Source organism: Sceloporus undulatus, chromosome 1 (genome assembly GCF_019175285.1).
Source record: "Sceloporus undulatus isolate JIND9_A2432 ecotype Alabama chromosome 1, SceUnd_v1.1, whole genome shotgun sequence".
NCBI lineage: Eukaryota > Metazoa > Chordata > Lepidosauria > Squamata > Phrynosomatidae > Sceloporus > Sceloporus undulatus.
This window is the reverse complement of record NC_056522.1, coordinates 256,814,587-256,837,468: the sequence shown is the minus strand read 5'-3', so window position 1 is coordinate 256,837,468 and position 22,882 is coordinate 256,814,587. Positions and strand designations below refer to the sequence as shown.

Genomic DNA, 22,882 nt, shown 5'->3' with positions numbered 1-22,882 from the left:
AGACTATATGTACTTTTAAGATGACAAGGTGCTTCACTTGGAAAAAAAGTTAAATAAAGTAGAGAGAAAATGTTTATTAATGACAACCCAGTGATTTCAGTCACTTCGTTGTGAGTGTAACAGTTAATATCTCTCTCTCACACACACACACACAGAGGGAAAAAGGCAGAGAGAGCTATTAAAACAACAGTTGTAAGAATGCCTTCAGTCAACTTACCTTTTGTCCAATTTTAATTCATTTCTTACTGTAGTGTTAAATTTCCAAATGTTGAAATTTTTATAATCACTACTGTCAACTTTTAGAAACTAATATGGGGCAACGTTTTTGGCATGTTTGTCCTAAATCAAGCCCACAGTATGAGATAGTGTCACTCCAATGCATGCTGGAATCCATATGTAACTTCCCATGCACTGATGAATAGACAACAATGGAAGGTAAATGGTGCAGACAGAAGAGTGCAGGCTAATTCTTAGCCTATAGGGCCTCCTATCTTGCCCAGAATTGCACAACACTTTCCCTCTACTTTGACTGAACCACTACTGGTGTCTAGTTCACCAGGTTCACAACCTGTTTTACAATGCAGCCTTCCTCATCTTTGTTCCTTTTAGATATTTTGGACAACTCCTAGAATCCCCCAATCAGCTGTGACAACCCACCTGGAGGGTACCAGATTGGAGGAAGCTCCTATAATGTATGGTTCACATCAGACTGATGTTTTGCGCCTGGACCACAGAGATTGGAGATTATCTTTGAGTAAGAGAGGGAAACAGGGGCTTCCATCATGCTCATTCCCCATTTTCCTGAAAAACTGAAAAGTGCATTTGGGTCACAGTTTAACAAAGTCACTATTTTTAATCCCTGATTCTATTGTAAAATTAGTTTACCTAGTGCTGGAGGAAAGAGAAATTAAGAACTGTGAGCAAATATTACCCTTGCTACATTACCTGCTGAAACATTAACAAATACACATGAATATACACCATCTTCCTCTGGAAGTGAGTCGCATGATATCGGAAGTTGCCCCTCTTTCAAATGAATCCAGCATAGATCTTTCAAGGCCTCACAAAATCCCCGACATGGTGGAGGTGTTACTGGAAGAGAAGCATTACACCCAGGTACCAGTAGCAAGCAGAAAAACCACTCCAAATAGCGGTGACACCGAGATTTAAGAAGCCCCTCCCACTCATGCAAAGCAGCCTGAATTTCCTCCTCACTGCCAAGGTGCAAGTAATTCGGCACTCGGAAATGCTTCATGCCCAGGTTGTTGCAATATGACAGCTTGGCTGGTAAGGGCAAGCAGTGGCCAGCCGTTGGCATCAATCCAGGAAAGAAGGAAGGAAGCCCTGCACTACTATTGCTAAAATGTTGCACAGTGTAGGTTAGTAGAAACTGAAGAGAGTCAGAGTTATTGGCAGAAGAAAAATCCATAACATTAGTTGCATTTGAATTAGAAACAGAATCACTAGAATGGTTCTTATTTGCATCAGCTACTACTATCCCAGAATGCTTAAAGAAGGGGTGGTTTTTAAGCTGGAGATGGGTTTTATTGCCCTTAGAGACTGATTGGTTTCGATCTGCAACATAATGTAAGAGCCAGTTGTCTAAAGCACCCACCACCTTGGATGGAATTCCACCATGTACATGACTGCTATTGTTAGCCCGAGGCTCCTGCAATTCCAAGACATTTGCACCAGGCAAAATTCCTTGTTTTTCTGAGGAAGCTCCCCAGGTTGCCCTTGTTTCAGGGGAGGTGGTACCTTCTTGCCCTGCATGTGTAGGTTCTTGAAAAGCCAACATGGTGCCAGTAGCATAATCATCTGGTGAAAATGAGAAAGAAGAACTACCTGGGAGTGGAAAGTCAGGCTTCTTTAAGAGGATGCGAGTTTTGTTCCACAGAAGAGGGGGCTTTGTAGTCACCAAGGGAACCCCTTTTGGCTGCCCAGTTTCCAGCAAGGTTTGAGTATCATCTGTAGAGTTGGCAGTAACATTCAGGATGCTCTCTGGCTCTGTAACAGCAGTAGGTGATGCTTCCAAAAGGTCAGTGGTTGCAGGTGCCTCAGTCGTCTTTGTCGCCTCAGTAGTTTTTTCATCCCAATGTTGAACCAAATTCCTGATTCCTTCAGCTACATTTAATATCTCAGCCCCTACTCCTGCAATATCTCCTTCTCTGCTTTCCAGCTGGGAAGATGTTGTAACTGTTGGAACAGTTGTGGCAGCAGTGAAGCCTGGTCTCTTTAAGGTAAAGATAGTCCACACTCTCCCCTTTTGCTGGGTACTACTTTCAACTAGGATGCTCGAGGTGGTAGCAGATTCAGGCGTAGCAAGATGCTGCATCATCCGCTCAGTCTGTTCTGTCTGCTCCTTAGGACTGGCAACTTTTGTGGGAGGGATGGTTGTTTTCTCTGGACCCCCCCAAAACCAATTCCTCCAGCCTTGTGCATTTGACAAACCACAGGTCAAAAACAGCAGAAGCCCAATGCTGAGCTCAGCTCGAGCCATTAAAAGGTGGCTTAAGGGGGAACTGTGCTGTGCAGCAATGGTTGGTGAATGGAAGAATTCACATTGATCTGTCCTCTGGAGCTGCAGGGTGAGGAAACATGCAGCTCTCTTCCAAGCAGATATAAAACTTGCGGGGGTGTGGCTAACAAAGTCCTCCCTTCCAACAGCCTGCTTCCCATTAAATCAAAAACTTTTCACAGCACACACAGCCTATAAGGCTCTCAGTTGCAACAGAGGAGGTGCTTGTTATGAGAATGTCTGAAGATTTATTCATTTCTTCTTTCAACCCAAGGCATAAGCACACAGAAAGGCATACCTGGAAGCCAACCATTCTTCACAATTGCTATACAGTTTAAATATATTGTTGTTTTTCCTGCCCCCAAAGCTTACAAAAAGTATTTGGGGATGTCAAAATTTCTCCCTGCCCTGAGCCAATACTAAAAGAAGGCGGAGATCTTTTCTCATCCTGGCTGTTTATAGCCTAATTTTCAAAATCATTAACTTCAGTAGAGAGAATGCAGACTCCCTTCTTCAGAAAAAAATCATTTCTAAAGGAGGTGGAACACAGCAGAAAGCTTCTATGGTTGTCATTCAAATCAACCAAGAGTCAGAGAAAGGATTTATAGTTAACTGGTTGTGTCTTAAGTTGCCAACATGGTCTTGATCCAGTCAAAATGCAGCACTGTAAAAACCAACCAAATGATCTAATAGGAGGGTTGAAGACTTGCTTGAAGTCTGTCATTCAAATGAAAAAGATTTGCATGAGTGGGAGGGGCTCCTTAAATCTATGTGTCACTGCTATTTGGAGTGGCTTTTCTGCTTGCTATTGGTACCTGGGTGTAATGCGTGTCTTCCAGTAACACCTTCACCACGTTGGGATTTTGTGAAGCCTTGAAAGAGCTATGTTGGATTCATTTGAAAGAAGGACTACAGTACTTCCAATATCATATGACTCACTTCCAGTGGAGGATAGTGTATATTCATGTAAAAATTGCTTAGATTTTGTTAGATTGTGAACAAAATCAGGGTTCCCGCACTCCTACTTTAGAGGAATAGGTCAGGGGCAGGGAGGCTGCTAGGGGACTCAACTTCAGGCAGTTTACCAGTCCCTAGATCACTGTATTCTGCCATAAAATGCTCCCTCACAATTCGCTAGACCTCCCCTGAAATCATTCAGGCCTGTCCTGGTTGTTGTTGTTATCTGCCCTCAAGTCACCTTTGACACATGGTGACACTGTAGACACCTTGCCAAGAAGACCTTGCCAGTAAGACACCTAGCCAAGAAAACCCTATGAAAGGTTCGCCTTGGGCTTGCCACAACTAAAAAATGACTTGGACAGCATAAGTGACAGCAACAAGCCCTGCTGTCCTTAATTGCCCTGCTCAGGTCCTGCAGGCTCAGAGCCGTGGCATCTTTGAGTCTATACAACTGGTATGTGGTCCTCCTCTCTTTCTACTTCCTAAAATCCCACCCTTCCCAACATTATTGTCTTTTCTGGTGAGTCACCTCTTTTCATGATGTGGCCAAAATATGACAACCTCAATTTAGTCATTTTGGCCTCCAGGGAGAGTTCAGAGTTGATGTTTTTGGAATCATTTGTTTGACTTTTTGGTCATCCATGGTATACTTATCACTCTTCTCTAGTATCACATCTCAAATGAGATTTTCTTCCTGTCAGCTTTCTTCACTGTCTTACTTCAAGCATTGTGATGGGAAATGCGATGGTTTGAATGATCCTAACTCTGGTATTTAGCTTGATATCTTTGCACTTTAAGATCTCATCTATTTCTTTCATAGCTGTCCTTCCCAATCCTAGTCTTATTATTTATTGGCTCCAATCCCCATTCTGATCAATGATTGATCCGAGTTATGAGAAATCCTTAAATATTTCAATTTCTTTGTTGTCTATGGTGAATTCCTGTAGCTCCTCCATAGAAATTATTTTTCTTAATATTCAACAGCAAGCCTGCCTTAGCACTTTCCTCTCTAATTTAGTAATTGTTCCAAGTCTGCTTTCTGCTAGTTGTATAGTGTCATCTCCATATCTTAGATTTTTGATACTCCTTCCTCCAATCTTCACTCCTCCTTCTTCTGTGTCTAAACCTGCTCTGTGTATATTTTCTGCACACAAATTGAATAGATAGGGTCTTCTCTGAATCTCTTTCTGATTGGGAACCATTTTGTTTCTCCATATTCTGATCTGACTATAGCACAGTACAGTCCGCCCAAAAAGGGCGGCCTGCTGGCGCCTGTTTTTCCGCCAGAGGGGAGCCTCAGCCGCCAAACTGTGAAGGTTCCCACCGGCAGAAAAAGAACCCACAAAAAGCAGGTTCTTTAGAAGCCACGGCGGCGGTGTAACAAGTGTGCCACTGATGCACTTGTTATGTAAGTGCTGCACAGCACCGTGTGGATACCGCGCACTTACATAATGGTGGCACCCATGTATACAGGGTGCCACCATTGTTATGCCCTCATCACATGCGAGGGTTGTGGGGCGTGTGGGCACTCCGCCCTCAGCCAATGCCTAGCACGTGACGAGGGCGCCTAAAAGGCCCTTATGTATCAGACCTATAGCTTCCTGTCTTAAGCACTGGATACTTTGTCCTGGTATCAGTACTTGTTATCCCAGTCACATATGACACTAAATTTATATACATGATCTGGTCACAGAACTCACACGCTGTCACTGTGGCATGTTCTAGAAGTAAAGATGATCTGTGTGTGCTATTTTGTCTATTGCATGGATAGCTGAGTATACAATGTTAGCACTCCAGGGTTTTACTTGGTCACATGCCCCAAAACCAATCCTTAAGTTGATCATGCCAGATCTTCCTCATCTGCCTAGGCTTTTTTTATGAAGTAAATCAATGGCGGGTTACAGACCGCCATAAAGGACGTCCTTAGGACGTCCCATTTTGAAAAAGGGGCATCTCTTCCAGACGCCCCTTACCCTATCACAGACAGAGTCTGTGACAAATGGCGGTGGCCGTTCCACACGGCCGCCGCCATTTTGACGTAGCGGACGCTCTGCGTCTGCATGTCACACAGCAGAAGTGACATCGCGAGTGCGCCCTTTGGCACTCGCGGTGCCTCTTCCGGGGCCTGAGAAGGAGTGCAATTTCCGTGCTCCCTCTCTGCAGCGTCTGGGAGCCATACCGTTTAAAGGCTGCGGTTCCCGGACACTGCAAGTGGAGGCGGAGCCAGACCGCTGCTTCTCAGTGGTCTGTAACCTGCCAATGTGTTGTTAAAGGATGGAAAGAATAGACATAAATAATCAAATCATAAATAATCAAATAGTCAAAAGGGGTATCAGAAAACTCTGATGAAGCAAATCCTAGACAGATTAAAATATTCACAGTTCAGGATTTATTCTACAAAAAGAAATCACACACAAGGATTTTGTGCATCAAAGAGATGTTATTGTCTATGCAAAAAGCAAATTTCCTGCACAGAAAACATGTTGTTTTTTTGTCACAGAAGATCCTGTTCTCTGCACACACACATCATGTGTAGATTTTTTGCAGTATAAATTCCTAAGAGCAAATAGTCCTTGAAAATGAAGCATTTCTCAATAACGTTCTTCTAGTGAGAAGAAAAATTATTCATAAATGCCCTTGAGAACGAAATTCATCAAGGTTTACAACCATGAAGACCTATGACTTGTGCCTCTATAGAAGAGCTTTTTCACTTATATAATCCTTTCTCTGTGTTGCAGTATCTGTAAATACAGCTTGGCTTAAAATTCTCTTACTTACTAAAGTATCTGCTGGAGAATTTAGTAAGACTTTCTGTGTGATGGCACATGCAGTATGAAATCTGCTTCTGTTGGAGATTCACCAGGCCTGTTCTCTTAGCCTTCCCTAACCTGGTGCCCTCCAGACACATTGCAGCTACAACTAGGGATGTAAAAATCTCTCAAATTCATTTGCAAAACACTGCTCCAGCCAGCAGCAGATTCAGAAGCAATCTTAGCTCTTTCTACTGGTAAACACAGTTTTGAGGAACATGGTTTGGATATGGCTTAACTTGTGTGCATTTTCTTCAGAGTGCATTTTTCATTTTTATATGTTTTATTTTTATTTTTATCCAAACTAAATGTTTTTACCATTTAGTATATTATTTTACGGAAACAATATTTTAATTGTCTAGCAACAATCCATTTAAACTGGAACACTATTTGTTTCCATGGCTGAACTTAACGTTACTTTTGAGTAGCATAGCTAGCATTGAAGTTTATCACACGGAGATTTTTAGAGCTTTTGCAGGTCAGTTCTGACATGACTGTGCTTCCAACGATGCGAATTCAAGTCATAACGTGAATGTGTTATCAGACGCGATTCCTTTCCATGGGAGCTCCTTCAGTGGGGCTTCCGCAGTGATTCCAAAGTGACCCCTCATTTTGATGAATTCAGAAAAAAAGGGAATTCACAGAATGCGCATTCAAGCTCACTTCGATTTCACTTTGAATTGGTCTGGTGTGGAAAACCACTCTGATGTCACCCCCCTTGGCCCCCTGCATCCTGCTCTGTCATTCCCCTCCTCCTCCTTCACCCCATCTCGCCCCTTCTGCCACCCATCCCATCGTCCCCATCATCCTCTGCCTTCTCCTGCATCCCAATCCTGGCCCCAGCAACCCCGACCTATCCCATCATCCTCTGCCTTCCCCTGCATCCCAATCCTGGCCCCAGTGACCCCTGCGACCTATCCCATCATCCTCTGCCTCTCTTGCATCCCATCCTGGCCCCAGCAACCCCCTGTGACCTATCCCATCATCCTCTGCTCTTCTCCTGCATCCCAACCCGGGCCCCAGCGACCCCCAGTGACCTATCCCATCATCCCTGCTTCTCCTGCTCCCAGTCCTGGCCCCCAGCGACCTATCCCATCATCCCTGATTGTTCCTTCATCCCGATGAAGTATGACAGTAAGGAGGGGGCAGGGAAGGATGACAGCATCCAGAGCCCCACTGAGCATGTGCAAGGGTGCCGATTTGAATCATTGAACCCCCGGTGTAGTAATACATGTGCACTCACTCTGCTTTGCTGAGAATCCGCATCACGTGACTTGCTTGGAATAGAACTGACTTCGCTCCTCCCCTTAATTCAGAAGGGCAACATAAAGGCAACCAGTGTGGTAAACATCACATTTAAACGTGATTCGCATTGCTAGACAGGAGTGACTCGGGATCTGGTGTGAAAAAACATCACGTTCGCGATGCTAGAACAGGAATGACTGCAGATCTGAGCTGCAAACCTCCCAGGTGTGATAAGGTCCATGTACTAAGAGGCTGGGTCACAGAAAGATATCCACTTTTTTTAAAAAGAGCACTACATTGTTCACCCAGTGACTTGATAGCTCAAGCACAAAGACTTGACATAGGCATTCAAAGGCCAAGAGAGCTTTTTCACATAGGAACTCTCAATGCAGGACATTTTTTTCATTAGATATTTTGGGGGGATCTGACACAAATTACTACTCACCATAACAGACCTACTCTAACTTTGGTATTTTGTACATCTGCTTTCTCCAACCTGGTTGCCCGAAAAGTATGGCCAACAACACTGCTGTCTGAGGCTAGTGACAGCTGTCATTTAAACATCAGTGGGTTAGGCAGTTTAAGGAAGGCTGTTTCTAGATCAAATTATCTCAAAGACTAAGCTAAATTTAAAACCAACACAGAGTTGCATTAGAGCTTCTGTATTGAAATTTCAGATTTGGTCCCGTACTCGGCTTTCCACTGCTCTGTGAATAAAGGCTTCTTTAAAGAACTGGGCAGAGGATTCCAGAAAGTGCTGCAACCCCCCCCTTTTCCCACCATTATTAAAAGTGCTGGAGTCCTATTCTCTTTCATTTAACAATAATATAAGAGGAACCAGACAATTTCTCACATACCAAAGAGAACATCGCTAAACAACCTCCAACATACCAATTTATTTGCATCCAGTTCTGCCAAGATAGACAGACGACTTGCTTCACAAATTCACAAATAGTTCCATTATTCCACCCATACTTTTTAAATCCATTTACTGAGCCTAGAATTTAAAAAATCTATTATCTGTAAATTTTTTAAAGGCTTGTAACAACTGACCCATCCATACTGAAAACCATGTTCCTCAACAAGGATGGGGATGTATTGTCAAAAATGCTAGGGCTGGAGAAGATAAGAACGCTTCTCGCACCCCCATACTGTCAAATTGGAAAGAGGGATAGCTTCTAACAATAGTACAGTTGAACTGGATTTCGTTTACATTACTAATGTTAGACGGGCCTCCGAAGATGAGATGGCATGCAACTAAAGCACTAGTCAGCACAATGGCTAAAACCTCTCCAACACTTTCTGATTCTGTTAATTCCCAGATATGCTGCTCCTTTTGATCACCCATCTTGCACAGGCAGTATGGAACAAGGGACAACTCAACAGAATTTTAAAACAAAGTATCTTCTGTTTTATTTCTGTACAGCAGTGTCCATTGTATATTCTAGGGGTACCCCTATTATGATTCAGCTAATTCAGACTCCTCTTCACAAGCATGAATCGCTGTGGAAGACTGGGTGGTAGTTGTGCTGGGTGTGTGAATATATGGACAGACTGATAAGAGAATTCTTCCTGCTTGACTATTTTGCCAACAAAATTTCAAATCTGCTTTTCACTGTATGCATTTGCAGATACTGTGGGTCTACTGGGTTTTTGTCCTGAGGGACTGGATGTCATTTTCTAGTTTCCAACGTTCACAAGTCAGATTTTTTATTTCTAAATAGCTCAGTGACAATTAAGAATTTGAAACAAATTACATGGTTTCAAAAGAATTGGCCACTTTCTCCCAGGAAAAATGGACAGTTACTAAAGAACTAATGACAACAAGACTCAAAGTCCAGGCCCTAGTGATCTCACGACTTGATTACGTGTAACGTCCTCCTGGCTGGGCTTCCTCTCTTCTCACCTCCGTCCTTAATCTCTGTCCAGCATTCAGCTGCACGCATTATCACTCCACCCACCGCTCTGACCACATCTCTCCTGTGTTGGCATCCCTTCACTGGCTCCCCCTCCCTTTCCGTATCAGTACACAAGCTCCTGCTGTCGACATTTACAGCCCTCCATGGCTGGCCCCCTCCTTACTTATCAGACCTTTTTTCTCCTCACCTTCCCACCAGGGCCCTCCGTTCGGGTAGTCAGGTCTGCTGTCCCAGCCCAGGATTTCCTCTGCCCCATCTCGGATTCGCCCCTTTTCACTTGCTGCCCCTCACTCTGGAACCTCTTCCCCCGAGAGCAAGGGCCATCACTTCTTTAACCAGCTTCAAAACAGAGTTGAAGACCATCCTGTTCAGAGAAGCGTTCCCAGGCATTGCATAATTGTCGCTTGCTATTTGATGTCTTTTGATGGCCTGTTTTATCGAACCATTTCCTGTATTGCTATGTACTTTATATGTATTAGCCTACTAGCCCCACCACCTTTCCCTCTCCTTTTATGTCATGTCTTTTTTAGATTGTAAGCCTGAGGGCAGGGAACCGTCTAATAAAAGAGTGTATGTACAGCACTGTGTAAATTTACAGCGCTTTATAAATAAAGGTAATAATAAAAAATAATAATAATAATAATAATAAGATAGCCAAGCAGACACTACTGCGTAAGGAAATCATGCATTCAGGTTAAGCAAAGAAGAGAAAGCCCAGTATAGAATAACAACTAAAAACAAACACTGTCATATTAATGAATGACAACAGCTGGGGGGTAAGTCATCCCATGGATGTAAAAATGAATGTGTTGTGGGTTTAAAAAAAAACATACAGAGGTGCAATTCAACTAAAATATAAATTCAGTCCTATCCATGTGTAAAATCTGTAAACGCAATCCAACCATGTCTATCAGAGTAAATTTTATATTAGTGGTGATGCTCCCCAATAAGTGCTTAGGACTACAGCCTTAACGTGATCCGTGTTGTGTGCATTTCAGTGGGCCAGAGATTTTACTATTACAGCTAATCAGGATTTAACAAGGGGTAGGCAACCTGCGGCCTGCGGGCGGATGCGGCCGGCGAGGTTGACCGCCAGCCGGTCCTGGCATCGATGCCGCCGGGGCCTTTGGGGGGCAATTGTCTATAGAAGCCTCAGAAATATGCAATATTAACATTTTTTTTAAATCAGCAAATTTTTTTCACAGTCCTCCATTTTAAAAAAAAGTGTCTTCCATTTGAAAATTTTGTCCTACTTTGTCCTGGTTTATTTATATATTTTAATTTTTTTAAAAAAAATATTTAATTATTTTTTTCTCGGTTCGCCCCCAGTTGTCTGAGGGACAGCAACCCGGCCCCCGGCTCAAAGGGTTGCCACCCCAATTTAAACAGTCTCTTTTGTTTCTGACTTCTAAAACCAAATGGGGATTTCAAGAAGAGACATCAATAATTATGAGTGTTGGCAAGATGCATATACAGAGGAACATTATCTTAATAGCTATTAACACCATTTACACTTAGAAATGAGAGTTAACATGGTGTAGGTGGTTTGAGCATTTATGACTCTGGAGATCAGGGTTTGAGTTTCCACTCAGCCATGGAATCCCACTGGGTGACATCCACACATTCTCAGTCCCAGAAAATATCCCATGATATGTTTGCCTTAGGGTCACTGTAAGTCATATTACTTGAATGCACACAACAATAATACTGTGCCTTAGAATAGTTTGTAGAGTTATGAGCAAGATGCTGTCATAATTCTTGGAAAACAGATGTCTTCAAAGCTCCAGGTAAAAACAGAAGTTCTTAATGTCCCACCCAAGGAAAACTTCATGGAGCATTATCATTTGTTGCACAAACCTACAATTATGAAAGGGAACAGCTTGAAGAATCCAGGAATCATGTATTTACATGAATGCTATTCAAAATGAAACCTGCCTTCTGATTTATTAAACAGCAGGCCAATACAGCACTTACTGGTGATTGCAAATATCCAAACTATTTAGATCCTATTATTTTCCCGTTACACAAGGAAGAAGTATTGTTTTCCTTAAGTTAAAATTTTAATATTGTGAATACATAAAGAGTTGTGAATTTACAGTTATAATACTGTATTATAGCCTTTAGAAGGGCTCTCTTTCAAAAATACATGCCACATGGTCACATACCATGCAAGGAAGAGAGAAAAAAACCAATAAAAATGTCTATTTGCCCCAGTTTTTAGGGGCTACACTCAGTTATGAACTCTACACTCTGCATTCCTTTTTTTAACCTTCCCTTCCTTTTTTCTTTCTTTCTTTCTGTATTTCTAGTGCGAACAATAAGGCATTGCAGAAATTGATATGTGAAGGTGGCTACTTGGGAACAGGGGAAATTAGGAACATTTTTAAATTTATGCAAAAACTTAGGCATGGTTGTGTTCTAAATTAAAGTTTTAAAAAATAAACATTCGATGTTGGATTTACTTGATAAAGGATAAATCCAAGGTTGAGAAATAAATTAAATGGCCTGAAATACCAGGTTTTGATATAGGCTAGCTCACCAAATGCGCAAGGGTAAAGATTCCACAAGCCACAAAAGCTCCACAAGAACACCTTCTTGTATACATTCCACCCCACAAAGTGTATATCTAGAAAATGGTCCAGAATACAGCTTTCCAGAAAACCAAGTATGGAAGGGCACAAGGAGGCAATCTACGGAAGCCCTACCATGCTTTATTTATCTCTGCTCCTGTTCTTTGTCTCATAGCAACAGGAGCAGCACATCTTTTACCTGTTTTGTTTTCCTAACCCCATTTAAAGTATCACTAGCAGTTCTGTGCAGCTGCTCCTTCTTTAGAGAGCCAGCAGGCAATAAAATAAGTGAAACAAGGGTAGGGGGAAGGATGAGAGGGATGAAGGTGCAGCTGCAAGGCAGGGAAGCATGGCAGAGCTGTGAAGAAGGAAGGACGGTAGGAGCTATTGCAGGAGTGGCAACAGGTGGGTGCAACTAGGGTTGCAATAAGTCGGACTCAAACCGAGACAATGTAGGACAAAATGTTCAATGTAGGACACGTGTGGTTGTGTTTTTTAAATGGAGGACACGACAAAAAATGAGGATTCTAAAAAATTTCATATAAATGCATGTTTTTCTTAGGTATGATCAAAATGGAGGACTTTGGCATTATCCCTAGACAGATGGCAGAATGTGTTTCCCTTTCTGGCCAAAAACCAGAAGAGGAGGAAGAGTGGAAGAAGCAGAGGAGAGGAAGAGGAGAAGAAGAAAAGGAGGAAGAAGGAGAGGAAGAGGAAGTAGAGAGAAGGAAAAGGGGAGGAAGAGGGGAAGGATGAGGTGGAGAAGAAGAGGTGGAGAAAAAGAGGAGGGGAGTAAGAAGATGAAGAAAAAGGGGAGAGAGGAGGGAGGAGAGTAGGAAGAAGAAAAGGAAGGAAGAAGGGAGGAGGAAGGAGAAGAAAAGAGTAGGGAGGAGAAGATGAAAGGCTCTTCCTCAGCCTGGCCGCCTCCCTTCCGGGAGGCTGGAGGCGTCGAGGCAGGGAAAAGGGCTTCGCTGAGGTGAGGCCTTCCCCCCGTCGGCCGCCTCCTGGCCGGCAGAGGAGACGGCGCCTCAGTCGCCAGCGAGAGGCCAAGCAGGGAACGAGTCTCGCTGAGGCGAGGCTCTTTCCCTGCCTGGGCTTCCGTCGCGGGGGGGGGGGAATCCCGGGGCGGGGCCAAACTGGGGCGGGGCCATGCAGACCCGACCCAAACAGGAATGTCCCCCCCCTGGCGGATATGGCAGACCCTAGGTGCAACACACATGAGAAGGGAGGTGTGGCAGCATGAAGTGAGATGAAGAAAAAGAGGGAAGGCAAGAGAAAGGAAGGCATGCAAGTTGCAAAGTGCAGGAAACAAGGCAGGGAAGCAAGGCAAAGATATAAGATGAAGCAAGGGAAGGGAAAAGAGAAGGAAATGAGGTCCAGTGGAAGCGTGCAAGGAGCAAGGGAAGAAGGCATAAGATGGTGTAAGGTGCAAGAGAGGGAGAAGTTAGTTTTTTTGTGGGGTTTTCGGGCTATGTGGCCATGTTCTAGAAGAGTTTCTTCCTGATGCTTCACCAGCATCTATGGCTGGCATCTTCAGAGAATGTTTGCCTGGAAAGGAGTCACACAGGGTCACACAGTATACACACACACACCTCCTTTCCAGGCAAGCATTCTCTGAAAATGCCAGCCACAGATGCTGGTGAAATGTCAGGAAGAAACTCTTCTAGAACATGGCCACACAGCCCAAAAACCCCACCAAAAACTATGGATGCCGGCCATGAAAGCCTTCAACTCCACAAGGGAGAGGTTGTGTTCCAAGGTAGAACAACAAGGGAAGAAAGGACAGCAGATGCAAGCAGTGGACTGAAAAAAGTTAGTAAAGGGAATGTGATAAAGGTGTAAGGTGAGACAAGGTAGAGAGACAAGTACAGCTGTGGCGTATGGGCAGGAGGCACTGTGAAGCCACTAGGAGAGGTAAGGGAGAGAAGTACAGTGGGACAGTGCAAAGAACCAGAGAAGTAGGTTCAAGGTGAGGAAAGGGCAAAGGAAGGAAGTGTAGTTTGTCCTTACTTTCCTCTGCATTTTTTACCTGTGAATCAGATGATAGCCACTTTCTTCCTGTGATATTTTTATGACTATATGCCTTTTGCAATCAGTGAGAAAACTAATAAGTCAAATGGAGACTTGAAGGCAGATGCATGTATGTGTCTGTATACACATACACATGCATCTGCCTTCAAGTTGCCATTTGACTTATCAGTTTTCTCACTGATGGCAAAAAGGCATATATCACAGGAAGAAAGTGGCTATCATCTGATTCACAGGTAAAAATACACACTCTCACACACACTATTCCAAATCTAGAATATTATTGTATTAGTTCTCTCAAAGGGATTTTGTTTTTATTGTCTGTCTTCCAATTCATTTCCGACTTATGGCAACCCTAAAATGACCCTATCATGGCATTTTCTTGGCATGTTCCTTCGAAGGAAGTTTGCCATGACTATCCTCGGAGGCTGAGAGCATGTGACTTGCCCAAGGTCACCCAGTGGGTTTCCATGGCTGAGTCAGGATTCGAAGCCTGTCTCCAGAGTCCTAGTCCAACACTCAAACCACTACACCACGCTGGCTCTCGAAAGAATAATTACATAGCTTGAAATTGTAGCTAGGTAAAAATAAATGCAATTATTAATATAAATTTAAATACATAAAATTAATTATATGTACAATTATAATATTTGCATAATGTGCTAATTAGATGCCCAGATTTGAGAGGCTTAAACAGGACAACCCTATAAATTTCTCAGTTTCTAACACGCAAAGAAACAGTAGAAACTGAATCCATTCTTTCTTCTAGCTATTCTGCCAGATTTCACAATATATCTCCCCATGTCTTGACCTTGGCAGTTGTTACTGACAACATCCACCTCTCCACAACATTCTGTTTTCTGAAATAGGGCAACAATTTTTCCAAGTGAGAGGCGTCTTTCAGCGCAAACAAATAAATAAAAAAGAACCCTTCGCCTACACCCCAGTAAAAATATCCTTTCCTTCAAATAATCTTTTTACCATATTCCTCTTATTCTCAATGGACTCTGACCTGGCAATTCTCTTGATGCCTCTGGATAGCCTTCTATAGCCATTTCCTAGGGAATGCAGTCTACAGAGATATCCTTGAAACTGCTATTAATTGCATCCTGTCTAAAGATGCACTAAGAGGCTATTGGATTTTGGATTTCTGGACCCAATTCCATAAGAAAGGAAATGAATTGAAATCAGACTCATTAGGGAGCAGATAACATGGCAGTTGAAGATTCTCTCGTGGGAAACTGCCAGGAGCCTGTTGCTGCCAGGTAAAAAGCTAAGATGAAACTATCTACTCTGCTGTGACCATTGCTCCAAGCAAAACCCAGACTACATATGATGCAATGCACTTGGTTTTTACAGTATTTATACAGTCAGACCTCTATATTCACAGATTCAGCCCTCCACGCCTTGAATATATATTTAAATCCAAAAAGCAAAGCTTGATTTTGCCATTTAATATAAGGGACACCATTGTATATATTGATCCACAAAGATCAATATCCACAGGGGGTCCTGGAATCAAATCCCAGCTGATACCAAGGGCTCACTGTAGTTTATTGCAGCTGTAGGTTTGGGTCAGGATCACATGGCCTTGGGGGAGAGGGCTTACAGTATGTTGTGTGAGCATTCTTCCCCTTCTGACTTTTTCCAAATTTTGTGGTGTTACAACTTGGAATTAAAATGCTGATGATGATCATGATGAACATTAAGGTGAGAAATACATTTTTCAATTTCAAGAAACTCCAAATTCACTACTCAAATGTTACAAAATCCACTAGTGTGAATTATTTTACTATATTAAGAGATGGACCAAAATCCTCTTTCATTTACACTCTTCTAGTCCATCCTCATGTTTCAAAATATTTATTCAATTGGTATATTCAACCTGCTTAGCAAGAATGCCTAGAGACTGACTGCACATCATTTTTTTGAAATATGGCCCCTTTATTCCTTTATTATCTTTCTCACTATGCTATGTGTTGAATTTTCCCAGGTGATTACCATGTTTTTGTTTTATTTTATTTTATTGGTGACTATTTTGCTCCAAAAGGTTTTCCATAAGCTAGCAAAAGCTCTACAGAGACCATGGGGTGGTAAAAAGACAAAAGAACTGATCTTAAAGTAATCAAGCCTGAACTCACACTAGAAGTGAAGATGACTAAACTAAACATACTTTGGACATATCATAAGATAGCGTGACTCACTTGGTGGATTGATTCAGCAAATACACTGCCCTGAATCCGTAAGACCTAAGCAATGCTGTTTATTACCAAGGATCTTGAAAATCTCTTGTTGAAGTCAAATTGACAGCAAATAACAACAACAAAAAGCAAGCTTCATAAAGTTTGTTTTACTTACAAATATATTTCTGCTTTCTCTTTGTCTCTCTCTCTTTTTTTTTTAAAGATCAATCTGAATCCAAGTTTTAGAAACGCTGTGGAAATTTCTCCTCCACCCATTTAGGCTACTTGATTTACACTCCAGGCTTTAAGCTAAGTGGGAGGATGGACAGAGGTTTGATCAGCAAAAATGTTGAGGTTTGGTTGGCAGCTTCCTCACCACTGGGATTTTATTTTTGACTTATTCAAGATAATCAACTTAATTTAAACCAGTTTAATATTAATGAACTGTAAGAATGTCATTTCTTATCCCCAGCATTCCAAGAATGTATATCATGGGCTCTGTGTACATGTCCAAATGTAACTAGTATAAATGAACACCATCAATATTCTTCACTTAAGCAAAACCATTTAAGTACAACTTCTGAAAACTGGAAAAAAAATGTAAGTGGGGAGAAATGAGGCCAAAAAGAAGAAGGATGTGAACATTTGAATTAGTTGTTTCCAAAGCATTAACAAGAGGTCTTTCTTTAGAAAGAGCAGCCAAAATTGATTTCTCATGCTGGTGAGTCAAAGACCAAAGGGAGAGCTGCTGCTGTCTTAGTTGCTGTAAGGAAAATATTTTGAATCACTGATGTACAGCTGGGCTATTTTATTTGCATCCAATAAAAAAATTAAAATTAAATTTCCAGCTGTACCAATTTCTTATTCCAAAATGTGGATGTCACACAATCACCCACGTTCTGGTAGGGATGGGACTCAGCAGGCATTCTGCATATTCTTCTGTTATTAGCAGTTTTAACATTTCAAAAAAGTCTCACTGCTGGTTAGAAACTAGGTACTGACACTCAAGATCATCTCACCTAAGACATCTCAGATGGGGTGGAAGTTTCTTGTTTTCTGAATAAAATGCTTGAATGGGTATGTGCCAGGTTTTTTTATTATTATTACTGAATTAACAAAGGCTTGAATGGGTATGCTCCAGGTTTTTTTATTATTATTACTGAATTAACAAAGCTGTGGCAATTGCAGGAGTGACTGTCCTTTCTCTGAGAACACATTCAACCACTTTCATGCGTAGCAGTAGAAACTTAAAACATGGCTGCTTTATCCCAGAAGAAAACTTAACAATTCCATGTGTTGCACAACTCCTTTTGGCTTCTTGGCTAGTGTGAATGTATAATGGGTATATCTGTGACATATTGGCGCATTCCAGATGGCCCCAATTGGGGACCATCGTTACATGCAAGGGGCGGCGCTTCCTGGTGCGCCTTGCCCCTCGCACGTAATGAGGGCGTCAAAATGGCGACGCCCTATACAGATGGGCACCGCCATTTTGACGTGATGGACGCCTAGCATCCGCATGTCTCGGCGCCCTTGTGACACCGCAAGGGCACCATTGGTGCCTTGCAGCATCACAACAGCGCCGGAAAAAAAAGCTGCTTTTTGCGGCTTCTTTTTGCTGCACTGGGGAACCGCACCGTTTGTCTGCTGAGGTTCCCTCATGCAGCAAAGAAGGGCGGTGACAGACCGCCCTTTTGGATGGTCTGTAAAACGCCATTGTTTCTTTTGTGATACATGAATCGATTTAGATTCAGGTGAAATGTGAAGGTGTCTTATTTCTGCCAAGAAACTGAAGTTCTGTTCACACGAACAGATGTCATTCCTGTCATAGAGCTTTATCACACTAGCAAGATGCCACGGGAAAACGGGATTTAATCAACAGTTAAATTAAATTCAAATTTAAACAGAGCCTGCAAATTCAGAAAGTTTATCACACTGAATTGCTGCTAAAGTGAAATGATGCAAAGTTAAATCGAAGTTTAAGCAGAGAAAAACGCCATCTTTTTACTTTCAAAATTTCCTGAAAGTAAAAAGCTGCCATTTTTCTCTGGTTTAACTTCGGTTTAACTTCACATTATTTCACGTTAACAGTGATGTCATGTGATAAACTTCAGGCATTTCCGGGTTTTCTCTAATTTAACTTTCATTTAAATCCCATTTTTCCACAGGATCTTGCTAGTGTGATAAACTCCTTAGAGTTGTCCAGGAATCCCATTGGTTCTACTGTTTTACTGTTTACTGGATTAGCATTATTTCAATATACAACCCTGTTGCTGCTAACTGCCCTAAAGTTGACCGCAACTTATCGAAAAACCTGTGGATGAGATATCCCCAAGTCTCCATGTCTTCCACTGCTCTGCTTAAGTTTTGCAGACTCATGCCTGTGACCTCCCTAATTAAGTCTAGCCATCTATTATTATTATTATTAACCTTTATTTATAAAGCGCTGTAAATTTACACAGTGCTGTACATACAATCTTTTTAATTGGACGGTTCCCTGCCCTAAGGCTTACAATCTAAAAAGACACGACACAAAAGGAGAAGGGGAAGGGGATGAGGGCCAACAGTTCTTTTCTACCTCCGAGGCCTGGATCATACTACTCCCAGCCTTTCCAAGTGTTATTGTCCTTTCTAATGAGTCATGCCTTCTCATGATGTGGCCAAAGTACAGTGGACCCTTGTAATATACTGGGGCTTGGTTTTGTATAACAAAATCCGTGTATGCTCAAGTCCCATTAAATATAATGACATAGCAAAATGGTGTCCCTTATAAAAAAAATAGTAAGTCAAGGTTTAATATTTGAAATGTATACTTTTTTGGAACATTTTCAAACCGTGGATGCTTGAATTCATGTATAAGAAGGGCCGACTGTATGACAGCCTCAATTTGATCATCTTGGCTTTTAGGGGGATTTCAGTCTTGATCTGTTCAAGGACTAATTTGTTTGTGTTTTTGGCTGTCCACGGTATCCTCAGCACTCTTCTTCACCACCACTACATTTTCACTGTGTAGCTTTCACATCTATACATAGTGATGGACAATTCTAGCTTTAGTGCTCAGTTGTATATCCTCTTTAAGATCTTTTCTAGCTTTTTCTAGTCTTTCCCATGACTGGTCATCTACTTATTTCTTGACTGCAGTTGCCATTCTGTTCAGTGTTTGCTATAAGGTATGAGAAATCTTTAACTATTTTGTTTTCCTCATTGCCTAGGGTGAATTTTCATAGATTCCCCCATTATTTTTGTTTTCTTTATGTTCAGCAGCAAGCCTGCCTTTGCACATTTTCCTTGACCTTCATCAGTAATTATTCCAAGTCCATGATGTTTTCTGCTGGTAATATTGTGTTGTCCACATATTTTAGATTGTTGATGTTCCTTCTTCGTATCTTCACTCCTTCTTCCAGGTGTAATCCTGCTCTTTGTATGATGTTTTCTCTATACAAGTTGAATAGTTAGGGTGATAAAATGCAGCCTTGCCTGACCCCCCTTGCTACTTGGAAATCTTTCTGTTTCTCCATATTCTGTTCTAACACTAGCCTCTTGTCCTGAGTATAGCTTTCTCATCAGAACTACCACAAAGGATAAGCAAAACCTTCAGTGGTCCATCGTACAGTTAACGACTTTGTCAGCATGTGTGAGAGTTATCTCTGAGTAGATTTCATCTGATTGCAATGTAAACCCTATTGAATTCAAAGTAAATAGCTATAAGACTTAATCTGTAATGGCATACAGCTAGCTGGCTGTATATTTGAAGCCTAAGTTAAAAGAATACTCCCACAGCAAATCCACAAGTGCATTTCAGTTTATCACAACTGTGCTCCCACAGTTCTACAGTGTCTTCTACATTGGGGCCTCACTATGAACAGACTTGCCATCCACAGATTTAAACATCTGTGGATGGCAAAGCCCCCATCCTCCCCAGTGACAACATACGCATGCGGCCACACCACCATTAGGGACAACAGGACGTCACCTGAAGTCCTGTTGTCCCTAATGATGGCACAGCTGCATCACATACTGTCACTGGGAACAACAGGACTTGAGGTCCCACAGATTTTAGTTTTGTCTAGAAAGTTAACCTGTAGAGCAGCAGTTCCCATCTTTGTATCCTCCAGATGATTTTGACTTCAGCTCCCATAATTTCTGACTGTTGACTGAGTTGGCTGGGGCTTCTAGGAACTGAAGTCCAAATCAAATGGAGGACCAAAGGTTGTGAACCACTACTGTAGAGCTAGACCACTGAAAAATCAAGAGAGCATTGACACATTTTGGAGCACATATACTCCTTTAATCTGATTCATAAATCAGACAGAAGGCCATCTACCTGTTATACATTGATTTATATATCTTCTCATCTTTTTGTTATATTGCAACAAGTTTATCATTTCTTCTGTGAAAATGTGGATGTTTTGATTTGTTGTTTTTAATTAATAAAAAACATGTTTTTAAAAAATAGCATTTGAAATGGTATAAATCAGTCCTAAGCACCAATCATCCCGATATCTCAAGTCCTTCTCCCTGAACTTCACTCCTTCCCCCCTTCAAACTCGTCTGTTTGTAATCCTGATGTGTTTGTGCAGCCAATGACATACATCGCTAATGATACCTCCAGCCTGTTTCCACTCAGTTCTTTTGTGAGTTGTCCATTCATGTACTTGTACTTAATCTCACTGTACTCATCTCATTTCTGTTGTTATGCTACTGTCTCTGATTAATAGCTGGTTCCTGGAGAAAAAAAGCACATTTAATGGCCTTCTCAGCTACAGTGCCATGGCAGATTCTGTGTGAGCATACCATACATTCTTTTCCCATGTATATCAGTTATAACATTTCCCCACAGAGCCTGGCATGGATAAGACAAAGGAATACACTGATTTTTGCACTCCAGCCTGCCAGTTAGATGTTTTCTCACATCTTCAGCTGTAAGCTATAATGAGTAGCAGTTGGGATGCAAGAATAATACTTTTTTTTAAAAAAAGCTGTCAAATCCTTTGGTAGTCCTTCTTCAAGTAGTTCCAATGTACAAGGGAGGGGGGAGAGCTGAGTACCATGTGGTGGGGCTTCTTCCTACCTTTTCAGTTTCTGACAGTGATTATAACAATATTCTGAGCCAGTGGCAGGCAGTTTTCATTTTGATTTAACACAAAGCCTTCAACAGTGTGAGATTCCAGGTTACTATAGCAATTTTGAGAGCTAGCATGGTGAAATGGTTTGAGCATTAGATAATGATTCTGAAGACCAGGATTTAAATCCCCATTCAGCCACAGAAATCAACTGGGTGACCTTGGACAGGTCACACTCTCTCAGCCTCAAAGGAAGGCAAAGACAAATCCCCTCTGGACAAATCTTGCCAAGACAATCCCAGAATAGGGTTGCCTTAGGGTCGCCACAAGTCAGAAATGATGTGAAGGAACACAACTGCTTGTCAAGGAATGTCGGAGCATCTTTGAGTCTAATTGAAAGAGAAAAAGAAAAAAAAATCATGCTACCAGCTTCTTTCGTGCAATTTATCTCAAAGATGCTACAAGATGCCTTTCCATGTCGGCAGGCTAGCCATCCATGGATTGCAGCATCCATGAATGGACCCATTTCCATATTGTCAATAGCAATGCACGTGCAGCACCACCAACACAGCCATACATGTCCACTGACACTAATGAGACTTGAAGTCCCACATTATGTAGCATCCACAGGGGGGTGTCCAGAACTTAACCCCTGATTATACTGATTTTCCAGACTACCACAGATTATATCTTTGAATTCTAACAACAACATGGTAACTTGAAATGAGGGCTCCAAGAAAGGGTAGGTTTTGTTTTTGTTTTATTTGAAGAAGCCTTAACCTAACTCCCAAATGGGAGATCAAGCACTGAAGATATGGTGGCTGCCTAGATATGCCACACATTCACCTTAGCCATGAAAAATGTCCAAGGACTGTCCCCAACAACACCCTGTCAAAAGCTGGTTTTACTCAACATGTTTCACATTCTTGGAAGTCTAAGCCAAGTAAGGGCAACAGCTGGGGCTAAGAACCAACTTCTTTCTGCATGCCATATCCCTCCCCAATAGTGCACAAATCTAAGTCTTTGGGGGGGGGGGGTTATCTTGACCAAAATAACAAATGGAAGTGATATTGAATCACTTCTGGTCACCATTTTAGCAGGGAACTGAACAAAAAAAGAGGAAGTATTTGTAGAGGTAGGGGGCTCTGTGGGTGTTAATTCACATTTTTGCATATTTTGGTGGGGTTTATCATGATTTGAAAGTAGAAAGCACCTGAAATTGTGACCAAAGTATTAAAAAATAAAAGGATGTCCAGAGGGCTTGGCGGGGGGAAGCTCTGAGGATAAAGTGGAATCTAGTTTCTATAATAAGGCAAACAGCATTTCTTATTGGGGGACCTTTATTGGAAGGAAGTAACAGAACACAACCCCACACAAACACAATGAATTATTCCTCAGGAGTACCACCTGTAACTATGACCACTTTACTCCTTCAGTACTATAAATGACCAGCATTAGAAATTTTCAAAGGGGTGTCTGTGTTTATCTGTTCAAAATAGAAAATAGTCTTCTTGCATATTTATGATTAACACATTTATTTTCATGGATTATAAACCAATTACATATAATATAAGCATAGAGTGCAT

General features: G+C 41.8%; 1 protein-coding gene across 3 annotated transcripts in view; it reads right to left on the bottom strand.

Annotated features, from left to right (window-relative positions):
* The window catches only part of COL18A1 (collagen type XVIII alpha 1 chain), a 219,862-nt gene that overhangs the window by 113,551 nt on the left and 83,429 nt on the right, over nucleotides 1-22,882 (bottom strand). Inside the window, exon 1 of one of the 3 annotated variants that reach the window (XM_042443972.1) lies at nucleotides 946-2,603. The exons of 1 other annotated variant lie outside the window; for it this stretch is intronic. In XM_042443972.1, coding sequence (XP_042299906.1) covers nucleotides 946-2,500 — 1,555 coding nt within the window. In that variant the 5' untranslated portion in view covers nucleotides 2,501-2,603. Of the gene's footprint in view, nucleotides 1-945; nucleotides 2,604-22,882 lie in introns of those variants that run through there. One more of the 3 variants, XM_042443978.1, reaches the window with a different exon arrangement.